A 10092-nucleotide genomic window follows, 5' to 3' on the forward strand; every position below is an offset into this window, starting at 1 on the left:
TCCAGCTGGCCCATTCACACCTCCCTTTTGATATGCACTTCCAGAGAGGAAGCTTGCATATCAAACATGAATAGACTCATATGAGTCACAGCATTTGGTTCTGGACATTTTAAAAACTGCAAAAAGTCACTTTATCAAAAATATATGTCCCGCTTATGACAAAGTTATATTTTTAATATGTGGGTACTTGGGGGGTTGCCCTGAGGCTGCACCCCAAGACTCAGGGTGCTGGCTTACTCCGTTCCCAAATTACTAGTTTTCAGGTAACTGTTTATTCAGCACTGCATATAAGATTAACCCCTTAAATCCCAGTGGGTGGGTTATGCAGACACTGATCCAGCAACAATACATTTACACAGGAGAATAAGCATTTTCATGTTATAACAAGGGTTAAATCACCTTTCTGGACCTCGGCCTAGTTAACCCCTTGTCTCCCTGGCGAGGTTAGAGGGGGCCAATTGGGGGGGTAACCCCGTTAATCCCGGGCCAAACCCTCACGATCGTCACAATACTTACTATGATCTGACGGGCACTGTCTATGATCACATGAGACATTGCTACACATCACTACTAGCTTTGTGTGGCGATTCATATATGTCTGCATACACTAGCAACCGCGGTAGCAGGAAGAGAACATGTGTACCTGGCTACTCTGTACCCTTACTCTTGGGTCTGAGACATATGTAACAACTATTTAGATCCACAGTGTTACTGAGGCTGTGGGGATAAGTCTGTGTATGCGACCATATGTTTCAATATTTTGTTGCACTGCTGATGCTCTCCACATCATCATATGTATGTCTGAGTACTATATAGACACAATCACCCACCACCTATATGATAAGCAAGGTTAACCTGTACATGGTATCTTAACTATTCCTATATGAGACATACCTTATTCTTGGCACCTCAGGGGTTAACTGTACATCCTCATTAGATATTACACACCTACTTCCCTAGTGAGGTAATTATATGGAACGTCTCTAGTACCTATTACCAGGGATTATCTATATCTACTTGGGGATTACCCCTCGCTCCCTGTTAAAGCTACTATATCACCCATTTTTAATTGATTTTTGTGTTTGCATTGTTGTTTAAGGTTTAATTAATTAAAATGTCATTATTTTTTACCTATTTAGGTTTTTAGTGGTTACTGTCCACCCACAGAGTTGGGAGCAGCTACTTTGTGTACTTATATATAGCCTATTTGACATTATGTTGGGGAGTATCTAACCCCCTGTATTCTAGCAGCTATAAAGTGCAACCAATGGGGATCTTTGGGAGACCTTTAATCTTTTGGCTTGTGTTTAAATACTAGGAAGCATTAAGCTCGGGACATAAACAGTCTATCCTCAGCAACTAGCATAGGGCTGACTGTGTATAAAAGAAGGTAGCAACCAATCGGGGAACAGCAGGGTGACTGTCATACGTAGGCTACGAGCCGATAAGAGGGCATAGGATTAGCAACAGATGAGAGGCAGCCGAGTTCCCTTCTGTGATTACTTGCTGTGCTGTGTGCGTGGGGCGTGACAGGCGTGTCACCCGTGGGGTGGACCGGAGTGGTGATGTCACGTGAGCGGAGGTCTGTTGACCCAGCATTCTTGCGGTGTGTACGCGCAGGCCGAGATCCGTGTGTGCCCCTGAAGATAGTGCGTGAGGCGTCCTGGGGGTGGAGCCTAGCTACGATCCTGACACCAGCTTACATTCTTGTTTCAACATTGTCCCTCTGCCCCTAGATTGTAAAATGTCACAAGCATGACCTCTTTGTATCTGTTTGTGCATATTTGTCCTTACTTGTATGTAATTGATTATGTAATATACATAACTCCACGTACCCCATTGCAACACGCTGCAGAATATGTTGACGATTTATAAATGAACTAGCTGGTTTACCCGGCATTGCCCGGGATGTAATTTTCCCGCTCCCCCCTCTCTCTCCCTATTCACCTCTCCCTCTTCCCCTCTCTCTCTCCCTCTTCCCCTCTCTCTCTTCCCCTTCCACTCTCTGCCCCCTCTCTCTTTCTCCTCCGTTCACAGCAATCCGGTCGTCGTCGTCCCCTGCACATGAATGCGGCCCTCCCTCCCTTCACAGCTCCGGTCTCTCCCTCCCCCCCCCTCACATATCCGATTCTCCCTCCCCCCCCATTCACAGCTCCGTTTCCCCCCCTTCACAGCGGGGTATCTCCCCTCTCTCTCTGTGAGTGTATATAATATATGTATCTCCCCTCTCTGTGTGTATATAATATATGTATCTCCCCTCTCTCTGTATGTATATAATATATGTATCTCCCCTCTGTGTGTATATGACGTCACCCTGCCTTGCACTCGGAGACCGCGAGAGCCAAGGCCCGCCCTGCAGTCAGCCAATGGGAGAGGTTGACAGCCAATGAGTGTGCACAAACCCACAGACAAACATATTTTGAGTTTTATATAGATAGTAATAATATTTCCCATGCTTATAACTGTGGCAAAGGTGTAACCACACACATGTAATAGCAGTAATCATAAAGGGATTTCTTCCCTTTGGAGAAAGGTGGGAATAACCTTTGCTGCAGCAATAAGCTTGGGAAGTATATTTTTTCTTACATTTTCTTTTGAATATGATTTGCACCCTTATTTAGGGCACGTTTTGTTAACTAGTTTCAGTTGCAGTGTAGCACAAATCAGGGAAAATGATGTGACATTACGACAGGAACGTCTGTTCCTGTTTTAGTTAATCAGCCCAGTTAGTCTAGTGTTAGCGGTGTATTTACCCCTTTGTAGATGTTAGTGGTCAGATAGTCATGGGATGCCAATGGCTAGCTGACCCCGTGAGCCACTAAACGGTTAATATATCACAAAGCACAACAAAACTTATTTGATGAAAAAAAAAAACGTTCCAATCTACTATTGTATGTGCTCACTTTGTAATAAGTCATAGCTGCAGAACAGAACAATATATGAAGAACATTGATACAGGGAGAAATGGGATTTCCATTACTGGAGTGAGGGGAGAATATGTATTTCATTTCTGAGAAATAATTGTAAAATGATTCATTGGGGTGTTTCTTTGCCTTTCTCTGGGTGAATGTAACTATAACAATGTAACTTTTATATGATTCAGTACCTTGCACAATTAGAATTTTTTAAAGGTTGAACTCAATGTCTCTATCATTCAAATGTATTTTGTTGCATTAATATATTTTCTCGCCATAGATGTATCTTCAGCACATGACTGATCTGTGACAACAAGCAATGTAGGAAATGTCCCAAACATCATAAATTACAGAGGTGCTAATGGAACAATGCAATGTTGAAGTCCTTAAAACATAATTCTGTATGAGAATTGGAACAAGATTACAAGATACTCGGCAGAGCTTTCCTATACATCAACAGCATTTTAGTTAATTTACAGACATCACAATACCAGACAAGACAAAGAGAGGATTTAAAGAGCAGAGACATGAATACCATATTTCCCACTGTAGGTTATGTTATACCGCAAATAATCCATACAGGGAATAAATCCTATAACTGCTCTGACTGTGGGAAAAGCTTCAGTAAGAAATCACATCTTGTTACACACCAAAGAATCCACACAGGGGTGAAGCCCTATAACTGCTCTGAATGTGGGAAAAGCTTCAGTCATAAATCAAATCTTGTTACACACCAAAGAATCCACACAGGGATGAGACCCTATAACTGCTCTAAATGTGGGAAAAACTTCAATCAGAAATCAAATCTTATTAAACACCAAAGAATCCACACAGTGCTGAAGCCCTATAACTGCTCCGAGTGTGAGAAAAGCTTCAGTCAGAAATTGTGTCTTGTTACACACCAAATAAGCCACACAGGGGTGAAGCCCTATAACTGCTCTGAATGTGAGAAAAGCTTCAGTTTTAAATCCGCTCTTGTTACGCATCAAATAAGCCACACAGGGGTGAAGCCCTTTAACTGCTCTGAGTGTGAGAAAAGCTTCAGTCAGAAATCACGTCTTGTTGCACACCAAATAATCCACACAGGGGTGAAGCCCTATAACTGCTTTGAATGTGAAAAAGGTTTCAGTCATAAATCAACTCTTATTACACACCAAATAATCCACACAGGGGTGAATCCCTATAACTGCTCTGAATGTGAAAAAGGTTTCAGTCAGAAATCAACTCTTATTAAACACCAAAGAATCCACACTGGAGTGAGACCCTATAACTGCTCTGAATGTGGGAAAAACTTCAATCAAAAATCAGCTCTTGTTAGACACCAAAGAATCCACACAGAGGTGAAGCAGTATAACTGCTCTGAATGTGAGAAAAGTTTCAGTCACATATTGCGTCTGCTTACACACCAAATAAGCCACACAAGGGTGAAGCCCTATAAATGCTATGAATGTGAGAAAAGCTTCAGTCATAAATCAGCTCTTGTTACACATCAAATAATCCACACAGGGCTGAAGCCCTATAACTGCTCTGAATGTGGGAAAAGTTTCAGTCAGAAATCGCATCTTGTTACACACCAAACAATCCACACAGGGCTGAAGCCCTATAACTGCTCTGAATGTGGGGAAAGCTTCCGTCAGAAATCGGCTCTTGTTACACATCAAAGAATCCACAGAGGTGAGACCCTATAACAGTCCTAAATGTTAGAAAATCTTAAGTCAAAATGAAATCTTTGAAACACAAGATAATTCACTCAGTGAAGTCTCCCACTAAATATTAATGTGAAAAAAAAATACCATTAAAAAATACTTCCGGTGTGTAGGCCATGGCAATGGCCGTTTTCTAGTTGAGCTCCCAAAAAGCCTTGTCAAAAAAAAAAAAAATTGGTCCCAAATTAATTGCAAAAGAACTGTAATAGCAGGGGATGAGCAGGCAAACAAGAAGAACAAGAAATACGACCTCACCCAGCTCTCTGCCTAAAGATTACACCAGAGGCCATCTCAGACACACGCCAAGTCAGCAAGATGACCGCGAGGTGAGTGAAAAAACACAAAGACTGAAACACACACAGCACAAATAAAAATGAAATCAATACAAAGCGGCTGCACAGGAGACCCCACCCAAATCCATTAAACCTGCATACATGCCCACGCCAAAAGTGTCAATCCCGGGAAGCTTGGCGGTGTGAGGTGACTTGGGCAGGAAAACCCTGATGGAGAAACTGCAAGGATAGTCCACACTGGCACATCCCGTGCAGTACCAGAAACTCACCAAAACAATCAAGGCCCATCAGTGCGAGGGAAAGCTGAGCCGGGAAGGACTGAGCCAAGCAGGGAAGGCGCGGGTCCCTAAGATAATGCTGTAGAGAGGCCCTGCAATATAAACAGCAGGGGGCCTGTGGAGAGGGATCCAGCTATCAGCGCCACACACAGAGAGGGAGGGGGGAGAGCTGTGCTGAGAGCTGCAAGAGGAGCAGTGACAGGAGGGGGCCTGTTAAAGGAATAGGCATACCAACCCAGAGGTCAGTAATCCTCAGCACCATAGGCCTGCAACAGAGACACAGCAGCTTCAAGTCTGTCCCCTATGACTCCTGTAGCATATATCTAATAAAATAAACTCACACTAGCTTATATAAAACTACCAGAAATCTGGAAGTGCGGTGCTGTCAGAATCCACACGGACAGCAATTGCACTCAAAACAAAAGTCAACACATCTCAAATTCTATCCCAAATTAAACTAAACAAATATAACAAAATAGATGAATAAATAAAGGACAACAAAAGGTACCCCAACACAAACCAATGCAATAATTTTATACATTTATGGACAAAACAGACACTATAAGGAAAACTAAAGCAAAACAAAGGGAAACAGAGGAAAGCTACCCCAGCCACGCAATCCCCGCAACTATCTGAGAATGAAGGCCACAGCAATACAGTACCTGATACCAAGAAATGACACACACAGCGGACACACTGAAGAGATCATGAAACTAATGTCCCCACTATTTGACGAGAAGATCTTAGACCTCAACAACATAATGCAAGAAACTAAAACACAAATTAGCTCACACGGGCAATGACTTGAGGAAAACAAAACTTAAGTATGTGAAACTAAACTCCAAAAACTGCAACTCAAATTTGAGATGCAAGCTAAAACTATAATAACAATACAAGAAAATTAGAAACCCTGGAAAACAGAGGCCACAGGAACAATTTACAAATCATCGGCATACCAGAATCTGTAAAAGGTAGAGCTCTGAATCACATACTAACAAAATGGTTGCCACAGACATTGAAAATGCCGGAACTGCTGGAGAACCTTAAAATCGAAAAGGCACACAGAATACGCCCAGAGGGAAGTCAGGATAGAGCAAGACCACGGCCGGTCATCATGAGATTCTTCAACTATGCGCCAGAGCAACTGTCCTCGCAGCATACAGGCAAATCTCGAACCTATACTATGAAGGGAAGAAGCTCCTGATCTTCCATGACTTCTCAGCCCAAGTAGCAATGAAGAGAAGAGAATTCTCCCCACTCTGCAAAGAACTCCACCAAAAAGGTAAACAATTTGCAGTCCTATACCCGGCCAAACTGAGGGTGATGAAGGGTAACAAGCTTGCTATTTGACTCACCCGAAAAGGCGTATACTCCTTTTTAAGGCAGTGATACCCAACCTTTTTTGTTTGGAGGAACATTTGAAGTGTTTAGAAAAATCTCGTTTATGCTCCAAATTTGCCTAGTCATCTATTCTTTACAGATGTATATCAAAAGATGGTCGGACGGGGTACGGCGACAATTCTCTTAGGGGGTGACTTCAACATGGTGGAAGACTAAAAGCTAGACCGATCAGGAAATAAGATGGTACCAAATTACTCAGACACATAATTAGACACTTTAATAATCTTCAGAGAATTAGCATCCACATCAGTAAAGAAAAGAGGGCTAGTCAATCCTAATACATAAGAATTTCCCATTTGTCCCAGAGAGAGATTTTATTATCATAATAGGCAACATGCGAGACACTAAGGTCACACTGGCATGTGTTTATGACCCGAACGAATCCAGAACTCAATTTTTCGCATCCTTTTTCGAAGTATTAAATTCCATTATACAACGGGAGGGGATTTTAACATAACTCTAAACCCAAGAATGGACAGATCCAATGCCACTGGAGGCAATATAACCTCTGGAAAGATTCTGTGCGATTCTAGAGTGTTGTCTGAGAGGTTGGAGGTCGAGTCTCTGGTGGACATGATTACATCCCACAACACGGATTACACAGGATAGACTTTTTAATTATAAGATCATCATTGGCCTCACAAGTGTCAAATGCTGTTATACACAACATAATATGGTCAGACCATGTGGCCATGGAGGTGACCCTCAAGGGGTTATGTAAAGCTAGATCACCGCCTACCTGGCTACTTAATAATGCCCTCCTGTCTATCCCAGAAATTATAGGGGGGGGGGGGGAATTTGGCTTATTTATTTTAAAACTAATATAAATCAAGAAATATCCCTGTCACTATTATGGGTAGCTTATAAAGCCATAATAAGAGGAATCCTAATTAAAACAGCAGCAAGAAGGAAGAGACTGAAAAATGAAAAGATTGATCAACTCTCCAAAAAACTTTGAGTTAAAAAAATAAACATAAGCACCAGCAATCTAATAAGATATGGAAACAAATAGTGTTAACAAGAGGAGAATTGCATTTATACAGGATACAAGAAGGATTTCGGCGCAACTGCGCATGTCTGATTCAGTAAAGCTCCCGGATGTTCTTCAAACAACTTTATTGGAACAATAACACACAAGGGCTACACCGCAATCTCCCCCTCTACGCGTTTCACCCTTACAGATAGGGCTTCGTCTCGCCCTATCTGTAAGGGTGAAACGCGTAGAGGGGGAGATTGCGGTGTAGCCCTTGTGTGTTATTGTTCCAATAAAGTTGTTTGAAGAAGATCCGGGAGCTTTACTGAATCAGACATGCGCAGTTGCGCCGAAATCCTTCTTGTATCCTGATACTCCAGACGGCAGCACGCAGGAGCAGCCGAGGTGAGCGGGTCCCAGACCGAACATGCAGGTGAGGTAAGATCATATTTCCCCCTGCTCCGGTCAACTCCGTGGCCACGCTGAGCTCCCTCGCACACTGCCCCAGTGTTTGAAACATCAAAGTGACCCACATACATACACTGAAGCGCAGGACAGACCTCTTGGCAATGAGAATTGCATTTATGCCTTTCCGAAGCCTCAGAGAGAGCTCTTAGATGGACCAATCAGAAGTTCTACGATAAGGGGAACAAAGCAGACACAATGTTAGCCTCTAAATTGAAAAAAACAATTTAGGTCCCAGAATATTTATGCTATTGAGAAAAGATCAGGACACCTCACATACAATTCCTCTCAAATAGTAGCAGAATTCCAGGCATATTATAAAGATTTATATTCTTGTCTTCCAAGTAAGGGGGGAGCGCTCGGTGAACAGGTGATGTGTAGGAGGAAAAAAGAAAAACCAATAATAGTTTAGTCGGTAAGGAAAAATTTTCCTATCAAATAATTCTGTTAATCTCACTCACAATGTGCTTCTCATATAGTGTAGCATATCAGAGATTCTTCTCTCTGATGAAAGCCCTTTTGTGTGTCCTTCGGTAGGAATTGTTGTATTATAATACCCCTTCTATTATTTGTCACTTGTCCTCATTCAGTGATATTCAAAGGTAAAAAGAAGAGAGATGCCGCAATAGTGTAATATCGTTTGAGTAGTATATTGCACAAATAGCAGATAAAATAATTGCACTCGCATTTCAATGTTAATTTTTTTCATGTGAGAACTGCTGAGGGAACCCCGAATCTGCCGTATCATATAATAAAGATTTATACGACGGCAATAAGACCAATTCAGGCCTAGATCATAATAGAGAAATACATTGTATGCTAAGTGCAAAATCCCCAAACTAAATGAAGCTGCCTGTAGGTCTCTCAACAAAGAAATCACACTGGAGGTTTGTGAGGTAATTAAAAAATGAAAGCCGGCAAAAGCCCCTGGGCCTGATTGGTTCATCAACCATTACTATAAAAAAAAATAGCAACTTCATCACTAAGCAACTAACACGATTATGTAATTAATTTCTTAAAGGCCGCCCAATCCCCTCAGAGATGCTTCAGGCCAACTTGATACTTATCCACAAGGAAGATAAAGACTCCCAACTATGCAACAATTATAGACCAATTTCTTTATTTAAGACAGACCTTAACATTTTTACTAAAATTCTAGCTAGTAGACTGAACCAGCATCTCCCTAAATTAATCCACCCAGACCACGTAGGTTTTATACCTCAACGTCTGGTGTCTGATAATAAGAGGCAAATTCTAAATTTGATCCATAAAGCTAACCAAAAGTAGATCCCTACCATGGTTCTCGCACTGGATGCAGAAAAGGTGTTTGATAGGGTGGACTGGAACTTTTTGGGTGCCGTCCTGTCACATTTTGGCGTCTAGGGAGAATTTCTCAACTCTATCAAAAGCCTTTACAGCTCCCCAGTGGCTAGGGTCCAAAATGCAAGGTTTTCATCAGATCCAATTCCCCCCCCAAAAAAGTGGCATGAGACAGGACTGCCCACTTTCACCTCTCCTATTCGGTTTATATATAGAACCCCATGTCATTATGAACAGAGAATATTCCAACATAAATGGAACTCAACTCCCAATCCCATAAAATAGCCCTATTTGCAGATAAGATGATAATATTGTCCCTCACAAAACAATGAGGTCACTCCTAAACCTCTTCCATATTATTACACAATTCGGGAAACTCTCTGGCTTCAAAATTAATAGCTTTAAGTCAGAGAGGCCCTGGGGATAAGATTGTTAAAGGAAACTGTCAAGCTGATTGACATCAACGTTGATCTAAAATGGCCAATTATCCTCATTGAAATACCTGGGAATCAGCTTTGACAAAAACAATACATACATTATGGGAGACTAACTACCCCAGCCTCATTAAAAAGCTCAAGAACAGTCTGGCTCTATGCTCTAAATTCCCAATATCTTGGATAGGAAGAATTAATTCGGTTAAAATTAATTTGTTACCAAAAGTATTATCTCTCTTTTGCACTCTAACTATTACAATAAAAAAAAGAAAGGTTATCAGAAACCTCCAACAACACATGACGACAT

General features: G+C 41.7%; 1 protein-coding gene across 1 annotated transcript in view; it reads left to right on the forward strand.

Annotated features, from left to right (window-relative positions):
- The window catches only part of LOC142477066 (uncharacterized), a 29167-nt gene extending 21463 nt beyond the window's left edge, over positions 1 to 7704 (forward strand). The window contains exon 2 of the mRNA XM_075582119.1: positions 3196 to 7704. Coding sequence (XP_075438234.1) covers positions 3443 to 4603 — 1161 coding nt within the window. The 5' untranslated portion in view covers positions 3196 to 3442 and the 3' untranslated portion in view covers positions 4604 to 7704. The remainder of the gene's footprint in view (positions 1 to 3195) is intronic.
- Positions 7705 to 10092: the final 2388 nt, after the last annotated feature.

Source organism: Ascaphus truei, unplaced genomic scaffold, assembly GCF_040206685.1.
Source record: "Ascaphus truei isolate aAscTru1 unplaced genomic scaffold, aAscTru1.hap1 HAP1_SCAFFOLD_1911, whole genome shotgun sequence".
Classification (NCBI taxonomy): Eukaryota; Metazoa; Chordata; class Amphibia; order Anura; family Ascaphidae; genus Ascaphus; species Ascaphus truei.